Genomic DNA, 20,275 nt, shown 5'->3' on the forward strand with positions numbered 1-20,275 from the left:
TTTCCCCCCCCCTCCTTTGTTTTTTGGTGCACTGTTTTATGGATTGTCTGGTTCCTAGTTCATAAACAAGTTTCCGTAATGCCTAGTGCATGCAGGTGACTCACAGAGGGTTGTAAAAGCGACCCAGTCTTGAATCACCTTGAGACCTTATCTGTGCAGAGACAACCCATGGGGAGCTGTGTAGATAGCTCAGCCCCGAGCTGTCCATAAGCCGTAGACCAAACAGGGCAGTGCTTCATCATTCAGAGAACTGAAACCTGAGCTGAGCTTTGAAATCCCTCAACAAATAATATACCCTGAGTCTCAATCCAAACCGCTATTCAGTTGCCTGAGAAAGTAAGATAAAGAGAAGCTGGAGGGTTTCGGTGATGGTTTCGGCTGACAACCCTGTGTATCCAGAAAATCAAAACATCAGCTAAAGAGAAGTAAAAAGAGCAGCATACAAAAGTGAACCTTACCCATGGATGAATAAAGAACGATAAGGGAAAACTCCATTACATTGCCAAAGATAAACATTCCAGACGATATAATCCACTCAGGCATAGTCTTGCCCACTCACATAAAGCAGGGAATAAACCTCTAAGATTCAGGTTAGGAATTGGGAGTTGCCTCTCCAACGTTGCATCTTGCCTGTATGGAGACCCTTCCCCCCGATCGTCCCGATCAGGCCAAGGTCACTTTTCTGGGATTGAGAGCCCTTACCTGGAGTGGTAAGCAAATATTTAGCATGCTGTAAGTTTGTAACCACAAGTTATTAATTAACACACATATAATATTTAGCGCACTTTTTAGGTTGTTTTAAGTGTATTCTTGCTTTTAAGTTGTAATAGTGCGTTATTCCAGTGTATGGGTGAAAACTTGCAATAATGACATATTAGATCTGTGAGTGAAGCTCAAATAAATCATTTGCTTGAGCTTTTCAGTTAAACCCAGCAAACAATTTATTTGAACCTCACTTGCAGTCATCACTACTGATGAGGCCAAAGGTAACTGGTTAGCATGCTTCCTACATGAGGCAAAGGAGACCCAAAATCTAACTAAACTCTGATCTCTGTTGCTTGCTGTGCGATGCAGCTGAGTGCCATTTCTCATGAACCACACAAGGATGCAATTAGTTTAACAGCTCTTTATTATGAATGCGGCAGAACAGAATTAGAACTCAATTTACAAGTCTCCCTTTCAAAACCATTCAGCCGTTAAGGCCGCATCATCTTTCAGTTTTCCAACGCATATAATTGATAAACGATTTCTCCCTGCACACCTCAGCTCCTCATCTTTATTCATGAACCAATTAATCTCCGTAGAACAGTGTGATCATTTACATACATGGCCAATGTCACCAACCTCTGTCATTTTATTCTGGAAACAGTTTTGCAGCCCATGAAACCACCAGGAGGGGAAAATCTGGACTATGTTAAAATTTCTGTTGTTCTGGCATTTCTCCCTCATGTCATTCCCAAAACTAAAAATCAGATTCGACCTGTGCTGGAAAATGATGGGTTAACCTGGGAGGAAACAGACCTCTCTCCCCAGGTGAGTACTGTACAGGCAGTATGTTTCAATCGTGGCTGATAGGTGTGAGCAGAGGCTGAAAGTACGTGTTCACTTTGCATTTTTGATTTATGCCAACCTACTCTTTAAATTTTTTTTATTCTACTCTCCTTGCTGTTTAGCTCTCCAGGGTCAGCACAGAGAAGGATGCTCTGTACTGTATGTGCTGTTTCGGGGAGATGAGGACGTGTCTGTACTGATTAAACACACTCCTCATGAGCTCGATTTCCTGACGGTGGTCTATTATCAACTTCCACCCATACAACATATTGTCCAAGTGACTCATGTTTTCTTATGGCCAGTACGTATTGATTCCTTTGCCAGTATCTTAACAAGGTGCGCTTGCAAAGCAAGCTGAACTTTGTTAAATGAAGGGTATTGAAGGAAGACACAGGAGCACTCCAGTCAGAGCTACTGAGCACTTGAGAAAGGTACTCCAAGTATGACCTACTGAGAGTACACATCAGCTAAGGTGCAAGGGAATGGATGCACACCTTTCCTTCTCCATGGATGTAGGTAAGTAAGAATTGCAATTAGCTCTGGAGTAGTGATATCTGTCTCTGAGTCCATCAGCTCAGATGCTCTTCTCTGCCCTGCTTGCACTTGCTCATATTGCTTGTATGGCATCTTGCAGAGGTTAGAAGAGTGGGCCCCTTCTCTGGGCCTTTGGAGGATGCTGGGACCTGTTTGGAAGATTTTGGGTGCTCCTTGAGGATGCTGGTAAGAGAAGCTCCATGGAGCAAAGCTCCTGCCCCCTTTTATTCATACATCTCAGCTGGTGTGGTCCCCACCTTGGAGAGGCATGTCTCACTCTCAGCCCATGCGCAAGCAGATCCACACTGCAGAGAGAGTCATTACTGTCCCTGCAAAACAGCTTTTGTACAAAAAGGCACTTGATTTTTCTTCTATCCATCCAGGAATGGGGAAGGGAAGAGGTGAGCTTTCTTACAGTGCACTCTCACTGTTGCAGTTGCAGACCCCCAGCAAAGCAGAGACACCATTGTATGGCTGCCTACCCCAGCATGATGGGCAGCTGAGAGCATTGTGCTGAAAGCTTCTGTAGTCTGCTTCTGAGGACCATGCTCTGAAAGCCCCACGATTCCTGTTTGGGTTGTCATTTCCAAACCTTTAGGAGATTCGCTGTAGGTTAAAGCATGCTTATGGTGCACATACCTGCTGTGCTGGATATCCCCCTCACCAGAGGATGTGTAAGTGCGGAGTGAAACAACCATATGAGAATTTGTTCCTAGCTCAAAGCCTCTGGGTGATCCTAAATGGATGCCACCAGGTCAGCAGAGGCTGAAACTGTATTAGTAGGTTGTTCCGATGAGTTGTAAAGCTTGGCAAAGCCAAGGAGGTTTCTGACAGGACAGGTCCCATTAGCACAGTTTGCAACCTTTAAAACTAGCAGAACCCATATTACTAGAATTTGGCTCCAACAGGGAATTTGGGGAGTTTCTAGAGGCATTTGGCTGTTCTGCAAGGTCTGATAACTACATGGGCAGCATTGCCCCATATTGATCTGAGAAGAATTGTGACTCAAGTATTTTGGGGCACTGGGGCCACATTTCCCCAACGTGAAATGTAATTTGACAGTGCAGCAAGCAGTGGAGGCAGAGCTGGTGGTGAAGGGTTGTATCCCTTCTCAGAGATCTTTATTACTATTCCCTGATGTGTCTGATTGAGCTTTTCACTGACATTACTTGACCACAGGACTGTTTCAGTAGCACCCAAGGAGACACGGGTTTTGAGGAGAAGGCATGGAGAGGTTAACGTACCTAAGGCTTATCCACCACCTCTCAGATATGCAGGGTGTTTTGCTCCAGGGCTAAAAAATCAAGGGAGGACACATTACCAAGAGGCTGGGCAGAAGTTATCTCCCCACCTCAGTGACAAACCAACATGTGTTCTGAGGTGCCTGGTTGCTTTACTGCAGTGAAGAGCCAGGGCCACTTCACAGGCTGTGGGAGGTTCCTGACAACGGCACATTGCTTTTCTGCCTGTGTGAATCAAAGCAGCACCGTGCATGTCAATCACCTGCTAGATTTCCCAAGTGGATGTGTAGGATTCCTCTCCATGCCTTGTGCGTTTACAGATATTCATTGCTGTATCCTTTAGCTCCGTAACATGTTCACTAAATGAGTGCCTGCCCCAAGGGAGTTCAGTGCTTCTGTGCATGATTAGTTACGTAGCTTTCTGCTCTTTTCACAAATTTCAGACATATCATTACCTGTGAGCACATGGCCTGTGGGAATTCTGCCCTTTCTTGGCTTTGGAAAATTATCATGGATCTGTAAAAGCAACAGTAGCTCCCACCTTAGGAACAAATTAACTTTTCTGTAAGATGCTGTTGCCTTTAAAAAGTGATCAGGGCACAGAAAGTAATTAAGGTGTGATGAAAAACAAGGCTTTAAAACTATAGTCATTTTACTTAATGAGAACAAAGACTCAGAGCTGTGTGTTACTTTCAGAGCAGCAAAGGAACTGTCAGAGGAATGACACAGGTTTTCTGGTGGCAGAAGAGAACTGCCTCTGTGCACTGATTGACATAAAAAAAAAAATGAACAAATGAGAACATTATCAAGTGATGTTGGTCCTAATTCAGAGTTTGCCTGCGCTATGTTATATGAAGTCCACAGATATCACTTCACCAGTACAGATCTCCTCTGTTTACTGTTTTGCTTAATGAACAGCTTCTTAGGTCTGTGGATAGTTTTGACTCTGACATTGCTCACCACGCAGCAGGCAAGGAGGTTCACGCATTCAGTGGTGCTACTCTCTGCTGCTCGCCTTGTCTGCTTGCCTGAAATGTGCTGGACTTAAAGTGGTTGAGCAGCCCAGCCTGAAGGAAAACGCTCACAAGTTCTTGACAAGTCCATTCTCCCGATGGTGGATGAGGCTGCCAGAAGCGGCAGAAGATGAAGAGCTGGAGAGTCACAGTAGCAACTCAAAACATGGGTTTGCAAGATCAGAGGCACAAAGATCCATTTCTCCATCAGTCTGAAACCAGCAGTAGCCAAGTACTTGTTGCAGGACCACAGCTTTTTGGAGGCATCTGCCAGAGACAGGGTTGTGTTTTCCCAGCAGAAGCTAGATGGAAGCTGATGCTCAGTTAGTTAGGCAGCAACGGATACCATGATCTGAAGTTTCTGATCAGGCTCACAGCAGATTTAAGCTGCTCTCGAAGGCAGAGTGATGTCAGATTGGGGTTTTAATTCAATTCCATCTCTGGAGGAGGTAGAAACGTGACTTTTTCCATACAAGAACACAGCAGCCAGCCATACTGCTTGCTATCCCCTTTCTAAGGCAGTATCAATGATTTCTAGCCAGGATAGATGATTTACAAGAAGGTGTAAAATCCTCATCATGCACGTAATCATGCTTTACTGCACTGTGGGGGGATATTTCCTTCTGAGTCCATCTGGTGATCAGACTATACCCTGAAGCATGTGGATTGATGGCCCTCATGGTTTTTTCTGCTAGTTAGACTAACTGCTGATGCTTTATTTTTATTCGTATGAATGTCTAAGCCTTTTTGAAGCATTGAAAATTATGATTAATTGTGCACTGAAAATCAATAGTGTAAGTGCTTACAAAGCCAGTTTGATTTGGGAGTGAATCCCAAAGACAGCTGCTTTCTCTAAGAGTTATGGGAAAAAGCTGGAGAAGAGCAACAGCAAAAAATTCCGGATCCTGGTTTTTTGGGTTTTGGTTTGGAGTTTGGGGTTTTATTGTTTGTTTGTTTTGGGGGGGGTGGGGTGGGGTTGTTTGTTTGTTTTTTGTGATGTAGTTATCAGTTTAACTCCTTTATCAACTGCTGGGAGCTTTATTACAGGCTCCTATTGCCAGTTCACGAAAGCAAAACCTCAAGTCCATCAAATAAACAAGAATACTGAAATGTAGAAATGTTATACTCCTGTACGAGAATGAAGTTATTCCCACAGCTCTGGGTCCAAGGGAGATTATAGAGGTAGGGGTGAAGATCTGAGAAGGCATTTACTGTAACACCCCTGCCCACAGCACTCATTCCCTTTTGCACACTGGCAGGTGCTAGCGTTTTGCCTAGGGTTAAATAGCACAATTTTTCTCCGTTTCCCAGAGGAGAGCGTTTTCGGAGCCCACGCATGCCAGTGAGACTCCAGATAGAGCGACTGCCATCTCGTGGTTATCTCCCTCTGCTGCGCTGGTGCCTGGGCTCACCGCTGGTGCAGAGCTGCAGGCTGGGGCTCAGAGATAGTGTCCCAAGATGCAGCCTGCGGGCAGGGCACTAGCAGGGGGGAAGGCTGTGTGGCAAGGTGCCTGGCTCCAGTGCTGGGACGCTGAGGAGGAAGAAAAGCTTCACAAAACATACTGCTTCTTCTACATCACCTGGTCCAACTCCAGAGCCTGAGCTGAAACCGTTTACAATCTCCAGGACCCCTGAAGTGCATGATGTATGAAAGTCCCTCTCTGCCTCTTTCAGCAGGCTCCCCTGTGCAAAGAAAAATTCATTGCTAAGGGCTGGTGAATGGGAAATGACTGAAAAAAACTTCTTCTCTCTAGGGATAGCAAGTTTCTGCATTCATTTGGGACCAAGGGAAAAGCCCCCATCTCCCATCCATCATCTACTTCATCCCTCATGTCTGCCCTTGAGTCCTGGGTGAGGGCATTTCCCTGAGACAGAGAACCTGGAGCAGGGCTATCTTCAGGCAGGATTATCCGGCCCTTTCAGAGCTACACCGTCTATGCAGCTGAAAACTGTCCCTGCAGTTTGCAAACACGCACGTGCCTGCAACATATACAAAATACATGGTCATTCCACCTGAGAGAAACGCTGTGGTCACGGTTTCTGCCTGCAGTTCCCTCTCTCTGCTTTGCCTCTGCAGGACTCCCAAGTCAAACAACATAAGGGAAGAGCAGCCACCTTTTCAATCCCATCCCTCTTGTATGGCAACAGTGGGTCCTACACCTGACAAGAGGAGTAGCAGTGAGGCTATGCTCTGATAACTCCCCCTTGCTGGGTAAGAAGCAGGGGTGACATCTCCATCATGTAACACTCAAGATACTCTCCTCTGCAAGCACTGGGAAATATAGTGAACAAAGAGGATGGGTCCTGGGATGCTGTACCTTTACCACCCTGTATTAAAGATGTATGTTCATGCGAGGAACAGAGTGGCCAGACCTGATCAGAAACAGGACCTGACCTTTAGTACAGAAACCAAGGACCTTGTTTGCAATGCAGAATGCTTAAAGAAGCAAAGCTTACCTGTGTATGAGCAAAGGAAGAGGATAAGGGCTATTTAGCCAAATAGGGAAAATCGTACTGGGTCAGGCTGCAGGTCCAGCCAGCACAGTGTCCCATCTTTGGCAGTGTCTCAGAGTGGCATGTTACAAAAATGATCTAGGAAATAAGTGTTTCTGCCTTCTGCAATCTGGGATTTCAATAACAATAGGGAAGACACATCCTTCCCAGAGTTATGTTTTTAAATCTATCCCTATTTCACCTATATGCTACACACTTCCCCATTAGCACATGCATTTCTAAAAGCAAAAACTACACATTTGGCTTTATAGAACATTTTATTTGGAGAGATTTCTCACGTCATTGAATATTGGTTCCTTATTAAGGCAATTCTGAAAGGGCTGGAGGGGAGAAGGGGAGAGGGAAGGAGCTGAGACTGGGTTAATGGGATTGCATTAAGGCAAAATTCCCTCCATCTGCATTTCACCTCAGTAAAATCCATGTAAAGGCCAGAACAGTAAATGACTTATGCCAAGGAAGAGATGCAGTGCAAATATATCCCAGTGACTGTCTATAGAAAGGACTAGGTCCTTGGCTGAGGCAAATTGACAGAACCTTGTTAGCTGCAAAGTTATGCTGATTTAGCTCTGTTGAGGATCCCAGCCTGGGTTCAGGGAAGCATTTTATTATGTGTTTCAGATGCAAGCACAGATTTAAATGGTCTCCTGAATCAGGGCCACGGCCCTTTGAGTGCAACTCTGTGAAGTTAACAGTTTAATTTTTCTCCACTACATAAATATATCATTCTGTGTCCCTTTGGTTTGCTTCTTATCATATTGCTACTGAGTATATCCCCTTAGTTTCTTTAACACAGTTTTCATTTCTATCCTGCTTTGCAATCTGCTTGCATCTTAAGTGTGTTATGACATAAAAATGTATTATCCTTTGGAAAGCATTTCTTGAAAGGGCTCCAGAATTTGGGTGTTCTTGGAGGACCAGGTTACAGTATGTTTTTTTCAGTGAGTAGTAATGTACTCTATGAGTAATGCCACTGACAGCAGAAGCATAACTTGCAGGAAAAAGTACTGCTCAGTTCACATACCAGCAACATATCTTAGACCCCAAACACTTCTCTCTTTCCACAAGAATTTCCTAAGAGGATCCTACCATTCCAAAAATATTAATAATTAATACTTGCATTGGCTTGGGAAACCCCTTTTGTTATCCCAGGTGCAAACCAAAGAAAAGTATGGTGGAAATGCTACCAAAAGCATGAAGATATTTTCAGGCAAAAGCAGCATATAACATTTCATAATCCTAAAAGCTCTCGGTACCTCCCAAGACAATGATCTCCAGGTGACCTTTGACCAAAAACCCCGGCATCCATTAATAAAAGGATGTGTATAGGCCTCGCTATTGAAAGCTTCTTCAGGAATATGAAATGGTTATATCTAGCAAAGTGGAAAATAAGGCAAGGAAATCAAGCACATATTACTGTTCCAAACAAAACATTTCCTGGCTACACATGGATATACAAGTTTTATATGATCTGGAACCGTGTATGACATTCATGCCTTAAAAACATGAGCACCCTGTGTATTTCTTTGAAGAGCATCCAATTTGAGGGAATCAAAAGGGTGAATACCAGGCCTCAGAACAAGTCTTTTGTGCTTTAAACTTTCTTCATGCCTTTGCCCATAAGGCAAGCAAACACTGTCATGACCATTTTGGGTTTTACTTCAACCAGGTCCTCTGGAAGGGCGTAGACTCTTGCTCCAATTTTTCTTGCCATAGAGATGGCGTATCTGCATTGCAGGGGTTAAAAAGAAAAAAATCAAAAAAATATATTAGTGCATGATATGCATATGATTGATAGTGGAGTGGGTTGGGAATTTTCTTACTGATTCATCAAAATTAAACTTTTTTATAAGAATGTATAAGACAGGTTCATAGAGAACTACATTTCTAGTAAAAGGTAGGGAGTATTTCCTGATGGTCAGAGCCCTGATTACTTGCAGCATAGCAGACTCTGGTCTAACTCCGGTATGAAACGTTTAGTCTCTCATCTCCTGAGAGATTATCCTCACAACCAGCCATTCTGGACTTGCTCCCCCTCAATCTCTGCAACTACTCAGTCTTTGCACATAAATGTATTCACACAGATGGAAAGCAGAAAGCTGATGTTGGTGAAGATCAGTGTTTTTGGAAATCGACATTCAGGGACTTCTCTCTGCTTGAGTGATACCCAAAATCTGCAAGCTGACTTTCCGTGCTCAGAGTGCTCTGTTGCACAGCTACTGGCTCTTCTCCAGTGGGTATGTCTCTTCTCTCTATTTTTTAATGAAAAACCTAGAAAATCCCAAGTTCTTCCTACTGCAGAGCACATATATTTGTGAACTACTCCCCAAAATACAGAGAAACAGAGGGTGGGGTGAGGGGCGGGGTGGGGGTGTAGGAGGAGAAAGGGATGGGAGAAAAGGAAAACATCAGCGGAGGGATGGAGAAATTAAGTATGGAGAGAAGCACATTTAGGATTGCAAAGAAAGAAAGAGAACAGATGGTAAGAAACAGAAAGGAAAAAGAACAGTGAGGAAAGTCTTTAAAAAATGGTGGCAGCTCTGAGTGCCTTACAGCCATCCTTTTCTCTTCTATAGCTGCCACACAGCAAAGGAGAAGCTACACTGACAATCAGACCAGCAGGTGATCTGTATAACTCGGAAAGGAAAAAGAGATATCCCCAGGATTCGCTCTCTGCTAAGAAATGGTTTGCAATCAAGAAAAAAAAAATCAATATCCACATCCATAAAACCAGTTCTTCAGGCATGAATCCCATCCTGTCCTCCCCTTCTCTCTTAAATATGCCCTTGTTCCACCTGTAGGTGACTGAAGGGGTATCACGACCTCTAATCACTGGTTTCTGTGGCTCACTATTGTTAGTGGTCCCTGATCTCTGAAAGAATTTTAAATTTAATAAGAGACCTTAGGAGCTTGTGAAGCCAAGTGATTTTGATCCCTTCAAGGGAATTATAAAGCCGGAATTATAACATTACACACTTCATTTCTACGGATAGTCTTTTTTACTGCCTAACTCCTAGCCTTCATGCTTCCAATTCTGGAGGTATTCTCAGTTGAGCTTGTGCTAGATGAGAGTGACAGCAGAGCAGTTTTGAAAGACAGAGTCAGGCAAGCCTGAGCAGGTAACTCGTGTTTAGTATCACTTGGCGTGGACATACTTAGCATTATTTAGTTTCTCCTCATCATTCAGGTCCTCTGTTTTCAAGAGGTCGTAATTGATTGATCCTGGTTGAATGGCATCAATGAGATCCAGGACTGGCATGCTGGTGCTGATTTTGCTATCCTGCAGAGATGAAAAATACGATTAGATGCAAGAACAGAATGACAGATCTCTCACAAAGCCAGGGTCTAGGCTCAAGAGCAACAGGCAGCTCAAATACCATTTAGATCTTCACAAAGGTCTGCTTAGCATCATTTTTCATCTAAGGCAGACTAAGAAGCCTTTAAAGGATTTTTTTTTTTTTTGTTCCCCAATGAATGAGGCATCAGGAAAGCAAAAGATGGGGTGCTGGGCTAGTGAATTTCTTTCCTGTGGGGAGATTGACACTGATACATGTCTACTGATGTGAGGTGCAAGGGTGACCAGCTGTGTGGCGCCTGAGCTCATTACATGAAGTCTGATGGATCTGTCCTCGCCTCCTGCAAACTGCTGATATACATCCAATGAGTGTTCTCCAGCTTGGAAAGTGTCACAGGTACATTAGCAAAACTGGAAGCTCTCTGGAATTGATCTGTTTCTATGTTTATAGTACCTTGCAAAATAGGGCAAGGTACTCTTGAGTGATACTACCAGATTATAAACATAATGCTATTGGTCTTTTTAATACAGTAATTTGTAACTGCTGTGGTTTAATAATCAACAGCACAGCAGCTCTTGCTTAATTCCAGTCATCTTTCCTGGCTCCATACTTTGATTTCCTGCGTCAGACTGGCATTCAAGGTGTTTCCTGCTATGTTCTTACTATATTTCTGTAACCTTTTCATAGTAAAGCCCCTTGAATAAAATCTGTGTATCTGAACATGGCTTTAAATTGGAAGGGAAAATAATCAAACTATGTAGTTAATTGTATCATATTGTAGTGTGTGCATGTATATGCATATATAGATCTATATAGAGGCAATGTATGTAACATGCACAGAAACACACTGAATAAGAGATTCCTAAGCAGAGGTTTCTAACAAAAAACTATACCTTGAAACTGGAGATGGTTGAATTCTTCCCTGCTGCAGTCAGTGTTTCATTGACCCAGCTGACAATGATTTCATCATTGACCTTCTCTCCACCACCAATGTCTTCAAGGATATTCAGGGTGTACCTTAAGAGGGAAGCCAGAATGCTTGCTGTCTACTGTAACCTCAGAACCATCCCGTACGTGCACAGCTTGACTGGAAACAACCCAACAGTCCTCTTAGACCTGATATCCTCTTGCATCCCACACACTCATAGTGTATATGAATCATATTATAACATGATAATTAGTCTAATGAGTAGAATTCACCCCAATTCCCTAATCACTGTTTTGGGAGTGTCAGAAGTTTTTGATACTCAGAATTCCTAAAAGGTCCCTCTTAGTGGATCTCAGTGTAAATGTCTCATTCTCATAGTGCTTAAAAAATAATCACTGACTTTAAGGCCAGAAGGAAATTGTTATGCTCCTCTTAGACTGACCTTCTGTGTAATCACAAGCCTAGAATATTTTACTTCTATGTCAACACACACCTTGGAAAGACTTCCCAAATTGATGGCAAGTAATCACCAGATCCCTAGATTAATACCTATACCCTGTGTTATAGACTGAATTTAGCCTGTATTCAGTTCCTAACTACTGAGTCTCTCTACGCCCAATTATGGAGCTCTTAAACACACACTCAGAATTACATTAAAGTGGGGCAAGCTTCTGAGCTGCATCTGCATCAGGTAGCAGATTACAAAACTTCTGCATCAATTCCTTGTTTCCAGTACATTTTCCCCATTCCCTGATACAGAGACCTTCCAACTTCTTTTTCTGTCTTCCATGCAATAAATGTTTATTCACGCTATACAGATAGTGCCAATAATAATCTTCTGCATGAGCTGACTGTGATGGCCTTGCCCACAAGATAATGCGCTTCCTGATGCGCACCTCTGACTAGGAGTGAGCAAAAGGTTACTCTGTCTTTGCATCTAAGTGCAAACAGAGGAGTGAGAAAGCTGTAGCTTGTTAACCTTCTCCATGATAGCAACAGGAAAGTGTTACAGGCAAACAGTACACCAAAACACTCTGACGTTTGTGTCTGACTGCCATACCTTCTCATCAACTGCCAGATTAAGGCTAGTGTAAGCGTACGGTTTCCTTCATTCAGATCTTGCCCAGCGATGCCAACAAGGGAAAATTTGGCTTGATTCTTCCCCAGTTCCACTGCATAGTTGCAGTTTTCAAGCTGTTAATGACAGGGTCAATTAGTGCGGTTCAAAAACGTGGAAAAAAGAAGATAAGACACTGTTCTTTGGATCACTTAGCCCAGATCCCCCTTGGCAAACAGCTTTGGGACTCTGTGATAATACAGCTGTTTGACTGCAGCAGCCAGTTTCATCCCCCAAATACCAAGGTAATCAGTTAACATAGAAGGACATTTTACACTTCAATCATCAGGGCCTGAAAAACAGATTACCCTGGAAAATATGAATCTGTGGCTCGTGGGTACCTCCAGCATCATGGCATTGCACTGAGATAAAGGATTAGTGTCCCAGTCAATATTTTAGGTCAGTTAATTACTCTGGCATAACTGGATGGAATTACTCATCCCGATAGCTAGGAGAAAGCTTTGTATTTAGCAGCAACTCTGTGATTGGTTATTCAGGCATCTGGTCAAGAATGCTTATCATCACTGTCTTCATTTGATGTGGAGGGCAGTGATCCAGATAGCTGCAATTAAGCTGGTGCCATATGACTCACGGTGAAGATGAATTATAATTGGTGACTAGGACAGTAGCAAAAGTGATCTGCAAATACAGTTTTTAAATATTGACAGAAAAGGTGTCATGTCTTTTTACTTTACAAGTATTGTTCACCTGTCAACAGAGACAGTGAGTCAAATGTATGTTTCTTTTTCAGGATGAAAAATTGTTTACTGACTAGACAAAAAAATCATTTAATGTGCTGTACTTAGAATTTGAGAGCAACGCAAGTGCCCACATTGCTACTGGAGCTAATTGAGCTTTTTGTACCTTCTTCATGTTGCCACCAAGTTTAGGATATGGTGGCTTGTTCACTCTGTTCCAGTCTACTGGCACTTTGATCTTTTCATAGAGCTGGAAGATAACCAAGGCATCTGACAGGTCACTGAAAACAATAAAAGAAGTTATATCAATGTCCAAAGAATGGACAAAAGGAACCCAACTAAACTATTAGTAGAGGCAAACTTAGTTTCCTAAGAAAACAGAAGAAGCATATATTCTTATACGGTCCAAAAGTTTTTATGTTTTGGTAAACGATTTGCTGGCTGTATTTATCATCTGAAGGAAGTGTAGTACTTCATCTTACCTATATAAGTGATTCACACGTGGATTAACACCCAGGGAGTTCATCCAGTTCCTGAATGTCCTCTCTTCCCTTGTCTCACCTAAAACAACAGATACATCAATCACCTGGCCCGCAAAACACAACACTTTAGTAAAATAAGTGTCTTGTGATGAAGCTATAACTCAGAATTTACAGCGCACTGAACCGCAAACAGACGGAGACACTGGCTGACATGTGAAATAAGAGAGAATGGCGCAGCACGTAGTATTTCTTCATGCCCTATATATTACAGTATTTAGGCAGATTTGCCTTGAAATGCCTTCAAGAATTCAAGAACAGCCTGTGCCTTAGCATGGACATTTTCATTATGAGGCTGAGAAAGACAGACCTGAAGCTCAGCAAATGATCCATATGACCCCAGCCCAGAGCAAGCAGGCAGCAGGTTTATGCAATATCTGATTTTTAAATTACATTCTCAATTAAGGAAAAGCCAGCTCAACTCAAATTTCAACTCACTTTCACAATTTCACAATGTCAAGCATACACATTAGTTCATCCTGGTTCAGACATCCCAAAAACATGTCTTTCTAACATGTGCTATCTACAGAACAGACCTTCAAAATACCAGAAGCTACATACAGGTGAAGAGCAGCCTCCTTTACTCAAGGCTGCCTGTGCTAACAGTGCAGTGAATATATGTCGGAAGGACACAGGGATAGGTTAACGTATCATCAACTCAGAGCTGGGGATACTGTGTCATGGGTGGCCAGAAACATCCTTTATTTGCTTTTCCTTACCTTCAATAGAACTCCAGTCGATGTCCTGGTTCTCTGGCTTATGCAGGGCAGGGTATTTGTTGAACAAGTTGGCAATGAAGGCCAAGTTTAGCTTTGGGTTCCCCCGGACAACGTCAGTGGCCGTGACAAACTGCCGGCAGCCCAGCCGCTCCGCCTGTTGCAGCATGCACTCTGCTCGCTGGACATCATCCTTCTCCTGCGCCAGCAGAAAACGGGGCCATCAGCCTCACCCCACAACATGGCACTGCACACAAGACCCACGCAGGGTCTTTGCATGTGGAGTTAGGCGTGGGGCTGTTAAAGCAGGTCGCTGTCTGATTTACAGCTATTTCCTTTCCCTCTTTTACTAACAGCAAATCTGTGTTTTCAAATGGGCTTTACCTACAATCCAGACATCTCACCGTATTGCCCTTACCATTCTATTCCAAATAAAAGGGGATGGTTTGGAGAAATTCCCAAATAAATGTGTTTAATTATACTTGTTACGTGTTAGTAGTGTATCACTGTGGGTCAATGGTTGTTAAAGTTTCAGCGATAATTTCTAACGAAAGGCAAAACACATCATTCGATTTTTCGAAAGCTTTGATTTCTGAAATACAAGATCAGTTTGCATTGCTAAAAAGGGTTTCCTTGTTCTGGCGTTCTGGTGCAACTCTGTGTTGGGCAGCAATGCAAGTAACAGACAGAAAATATTGGCATTTACTCTGAATTTATCTCATCTTACCCTTAATCCTGACATGTCAATAGTAATAGCCGGAATGCCTTCTTCATCTCCCTTGGGTGCAACTTGGTTCAGCAAATGGTAATAAGCTCTTGAGTCCTGTGGCAGACACAGAAATGAAAGGGAGGAAAAATCACATCTAAAGCTCAGGTTTTGACATGCCGGTGCTCCCCTGAACAATGTGCCTGCATGCTTCATTTTTATTACATCAATCATTGGGCCACATAATTAATTTAATTAAGCTGGAAGCACTTAGCAATTCCTACTTTATGCTGTATTTGCCAGATCTGTTTCGTCCCTAAGCTAATGTATATAGCCTGCAGAATGCTCCACGCACGCGACAAAATGCTGTGTGCTGCATTTACAAAAAGGACAGCAACAACAAAGAGATATTAGAATTAAATTAATCTGAACATTAAAGATAAGAAAATGCATACCTTTATAATGCTGTAGAAGTCAGGCTGCCGAGCATTTAATAAAAGAAAATGCAGAAGAAGAAAGCAGATGTTTAAAGCGGATTTCAAAGCAACGCTGGAGCAGTTGTGGAAGAGAAAGCATAGTTTTCAAGGACAAAAGTTAAAAATGACAGCAGTATCAGCATTTTTCAGGAATAAGGACAGGAAAAAGACAAGGGTTTAACATGACGTCTTTAATCTTTTGTGAAATGTAATGTTGCGTCCATGTGTGGAAAATAATAATCTCATTTCAGAAATAACTCAAAAGAACTGAAAATAAAGCTACATGTTAGTGTCTAGGGACTTGACAACTAACCCAACTAATACTCTTCAAAATACAAAGCAGATTACCTGAATTATTTTAAATCTTATACATCTACATTACTACCCACCATATCTAGAAAGCAGTTATTTAAAATGGAAGTGAGGTAGGGATAGACACTTAATTAGAGTATGGCTGTAAAGGCTGAAATTTTAGTGGTAGCCTCTGAGTGGTAAACGTGCACCTTATTTTCCAACTGTAAATATGGCAAGTGCAATTTCAATTGTAGATAGTATTTAATCAGTTGCATTATTGTCTTCTTGGCCAGCCTACAGAAAGATGGGAACGACTCCATTCCTTTCCCCTTCTATGGATATTCTCCTGTCACCTCCACCCAGTGAACCAAAAATCTGTTACAATAAAAATTGTATTGTCCAATGACTCACAGATTCTCCCGCTGCCTGCCTTGGTGTGTTTTTCTGTATGTCAAGTAAGTCATGGTAAATGACTTCTCATGCTTCAGTGCCTGATGAAGCCCAAACCCATGCATCTCTGGAGCAGGGCTTTTCCCATGCTATACTGGGCGCAGGCAGGTTGGGTCATGGCTGGTTGAGGTTGGTTTGCCGACTAGCCCCTGGCTTTCCTAGAGGCCAGCTCAGACACCCTCTCTGATATGCCCTCTACAGCCCTGGGATGCTGTCTGGGCCTTAACTGTAGCTTTGGTGTCTAAAACTCATCAGTGTGCATCACCGAGGTTCACATTCATCTGTCTAGGAAAATGAAGGCCCTACAGAGAAAGCTCTGCTAAAATTTGCACCTACAAGCCCACGAAGTCCCAAGTACATGAAATACAGTGCATGGACTAGAGACCCATCCTTGCAAGTGCCTCCCCATCTGGCTATATTATTTTGAATAATTCTACTGAATTAAAGTTTGCAGGTAAGAGCATGTAGGATTATAGCAAAGGTTGGAACAGAGGAGCACATACCCAGGTGCTGTACTGAAGGCAGGATCAAGCGGGGGAATTGGTACAGCTCCATCCTCTTTTTCTATACCTAGTTACACGTCTGGGTAAGGTCCAGCCTTTTCCAAACCAGGTCAAGAGGCATTCAAGGACATTTAGGAATGAGGACATCAGTAGAGGCAGGGAACGGAAAATACAGCAGTAGAGTCTGTACACCCTGTCCAGAGCCAGCAGCCATTCTTTTCCCAGCCATTCAGTTTGCTGGATCTGGCAGTGATGACTGGGAGGTCAAGAGGAGGAGGAATACAACTGAGCAGAAAGGTAAAGCCCTCTAAAATCATTTTATGTACCCAGCTCCACGTGTTTGGCAGAGCAGTCTTCAGCTGCTTGGATTGTTTTTTCAGTGCACAATCCTTGTTTGGAGGACAGGGATTTGGGTGTGGAGCTGCTGTTTTGCTGTTGTTGGTTAGTGTTTCCCATACCTTGATGTCTGAGCTGAAGTTGTTAATTTTGTTGCATCCTGCATTCTCCAGGTGATAGTTTGCCCACCTCAGCAGCAGTTCCTCAGGAGACAGCTTCATCAGATCCTCCAGGCTCTCTCCTTCTCTAAGAAGAGCAATCAAGGCTATGCAGAGAAAAGAGAAAATAAATAATGATGTTGTGAATACTTGTAGAGGAGAATGTATAACTTGGTTTGCTTACACATTTTACTACCCTAATTTCTAAAAGTGAGCAACCAATGTGTCGCCAAAGCTCAAGGTGAGTTACAGTGACAGAGGCCATAAACAGAAAAAGGATCTCATAAATAAAATGAGGACAAGGCTGTTAGTTGTGGCTCTAGTAATGGATCAATGTCATCTAAGTACTACCCAGTTTCCTTGACTTAGATTTAAATGAAAAGTTGATCATAGAATCAAAATCATAGAAGAGGTTGGGTTGGAAGGGACCTTTAAAGGTCATCCAGTCCAACACCACTGCAGTGAGCAGGGACATCTTCAACTAGATCAGGTTGCTCAGAGCCCCATCCAAGCTGACATGGAATGATGGGGCATCTACCACCATCTCTCTGGGCCACCTGTGCCGGTGTCTCACCACCCTTACTGTAAAAAATGTCTTCCTTATATCTAGTCTAAATCTCCCCCCGTTTAGTCTAAAACCATTAGCCCTTGTCCTGTCACAGCAGGCCCTGCTAAAAAGATTGTCCCTACTTTTCTTATAAGCCCCCTTTAAGTACTGGAAGGCTGCAGTAAGGTCTTGCTGGAGCCTTCCCTTCTCTAGGCTGAACAATCTCAACTCTCTCAGTCTTTCCTCATAGGAGAGGTGTTTCAGCCCTCTGACCATTTTTGTGTTCCTCCTCTGGACCTGCTCCAACAGGTCCATGTCTTTCCTGTGCTGAAGGCTTCAGAGCTGGACACGGTGGTGTTGAGAACAGGGAAATGATGGAAATGAAAAAATTAACACAGACTTTCTGCAGCTTAGATGAAAGAAATCTCAGTGACCTTCACACTGAAGCTAGCTCCTCAGAGGTACTCTGAAGAACTTGCACATGATTTCATGGGGCTCATGGGCCAGTAGTGCTAACTCATCTGTCAATTGGAAAAGATACCCTATTTATATAGAGAAATTAACACAGTATGTTAAAATTAACATAGTTATGTTCATAAAAAGAGGAAGAGACAGTAGGGAAGGATCAACTCTTGCAACTGCAGAATGTTCAGCTGATCTCTGGAGAATGAAAGGCTTTAGAACAAGTTTTGAAAAGAACGACAAATAATATGGAAACTAATTGTTAACGTGATACAAAGGGAGAGGGTGTCACACTACTCTGATCTCCTTCTGATATCTTTTGTCGTTCCTTTAAAGAAATATGGATTTGGAACATAAAGGAAACAGTGGAGACCTACTGTATCTGGAGTTCCATAGATAATTTGATATAGAGCGCTAAGAGGTTCAACTGAAGCAGAAGGAGATAATAGAAGCATTTGAAAGTAGACAGTGCATTTTATGGAGGGAACAATGTTGACACTGAGAGAAGCAGGCTGGAAGAAGGATTTTTGCGGACTTGATCATCCATTAATTTTTGGATTAATGTTTTCTCTTTTTTTCCCCATCAATTATCTTGGCACAAATACTAGCAATGTGCTAAAAATTTGATGATGATATTCACTAGGTGGCATAGACAATACAGAGGACGATCAGGAAATCAGACAGAAAGAACTAGATTAGAGTAATAAAAATGGAATGTAATTTAATAGTGCCATGTTAAAAGACATTCACTAGGGAATTAATAGGAATAACAGCTATTAGCTAAAAGCTTATACAAACAGAGGATGAGACAACTTGAGTATATTAGATGTCTTCTGAGCTACTCTGAGCCACCATGTGGTATGACCAGGGGAAAAGCAAATACGATATTAGTGCATCCCAGGTATTTCCCTTAGAGGCTGAGATTTACTACTGCCTTGATACCATGTGCTCATGAAAGCTCATTGGAAATACAGTGTCCCATATCCAAGAAATGGGAATTTCACCTGGAACAGTGGTAGAGGTCTGTCAGAGAAAGAGAGAACCTGAAAAGAAAGCAAAATATATTGGCTTATCTACCCTGAAGTCTGAGATGAGAGGTGAAGGAGAAAACACCAGAAAGGGAAAAATAGCTATTAAGCAGGGTAATGCTACCCACAAAGAAATGGGAACTGGGAACTCTGGAAACTGGTGGATCTGGCTATGAAGGGGGTAGAGATGCGCAAGGGGTGAAGCAATGAAGGTAACACCTGCATCATAACTGGAGGAAAGGATTGTCACTGTCGGTTGAACAGGCTATCCAGAGGCACAAGGAACAAAGCAGCAAGATGAGGTGCTGTGCATACTGCATGTACACACCCACAGCCTCATGCTGAAGCTATTTTATGGAGAATTTTGGCATTATGAGACACATCTGGAGAGCTGTGTCCAGTTTGGGCTCCCCAGTACAAAACAGACATTGACAAACTGGAGCAAGTTTAACGGAGACTAAGATATTTGGGCTGAAGTACATGATATGCAAGAAAAGGATGAGAAAACTGGGTTTGTTCAGCCTGGATGAGAGGCCTGAGAGGTGAACAAGTATTGTCTTCAACTGTTATAGAGGGGCCAGAGCTGTATTTTCCCAGTATGCACAGCAAGAGGATGAGAAGTTACAGTCACAAGGTACAGGAAGAGAAATTCCAGCTAGATACAGGAAAAAAAAATTCACAGCAAGAGTGGTTGGGATGTGGAATAGGCTGCCCAGAGAGCACTGGAAAAGGCCCTGAGCAATCTCATCTAACTTTGAGACTGGTACAGCTCTAAGTGGGTTGCTGCATGGCTGAATCAGAGGACCTCCAGGGTGGACCTCCAGAGGTTCCTTCTGGACTAAATTATTTGTTGATTCTATAATTCTGCTTTCACAAAGCAAGAGGAGATGTCTGGCAATCAAGAGCAAGAAAAGAGGAAAATCTTCCTGAATGAAGTGCAGCATTTCCTTATCCCAAATTTAGTGCCAATATACAAGCCTACACCCAGCCTTGGACTTTGGAGTGCTGGAACTTGCAAAGAGCGAGGGATATCAGGGCAGTAAAGAAGACAGGCAACAAATACCTGAAGAAAAAATTGTATTAAGAATTGTTTTGAAAAGAGCTTTATCCTAAAGACTCTAGTGGTAACGGCAGAGCACTGAAACAAAAAGCCATACATACCTTCATTCCT

At 42.8% G+C, this 20,275-nt stretch overlaps 1 protein-coding gene across 1 annotated transcript in view; it reads right to left on the reverse strand.

The window, feature by feature from the left end:
• Positions 1 to 8,061: 8,061 nt before the first annotated feature.
• LCP1 (lymphocyte cytosolic protein 1 (L-plastin)) overlaps positions 8,062 to 20,275 on the reverse strand; it is a 20,084-nt gene continuing 7,870 nt past the window's right edge. The window contains 11 exon segments of the mRNA XM_010145751.1: positions 8,062 to 8,577; positions 10,006 to 10,130; positions 11,040 to 11,163; positions 12,135 to 12,268; positions 13,056 to 13,170; positions 13,372 to 13,450; positions 14,148 to 14,343; positions 14,872 to 14,967; positions 17,032 to 17,222; positions 17,225 to 17,264; positions 18,960 to 19,010. Of these exon segments, the coding sequence (XP_010144053.1) occupies positions 8,445 to 8,577; positions 10,006 to 10,130; positions 11,040 to 11,163; positions 12,135 to 12,268; positions 13,056 to 13,170; positions 13,372 to 13,450; positions 14,148 to 14,343; positions 14,872 to 14,967; positions 17,032 to 17,222; positions 17,225 to 17,264; positions 18,960 to 19,010 (1,284 nt within the window). The 3' untranslated portion in view covers positions 8,062 to 8,444.

This window comes from Buceros rhinoceros, unplaced genomic scaffold (genome assembly GCF_000710305.1).
Source record: "Buceros rhinoceros silvestris isolate BGI_N320 unplaced genomic scaffold, ASM71030v1 scaffold12221, whole genome shotgun sequence".
Lineage (NCBI taxonomy): Eukaryota > Metazoa > Chordata > Aves > Bucerotiformes > Bucerotidae > Buceros > Buceros rhinoceros.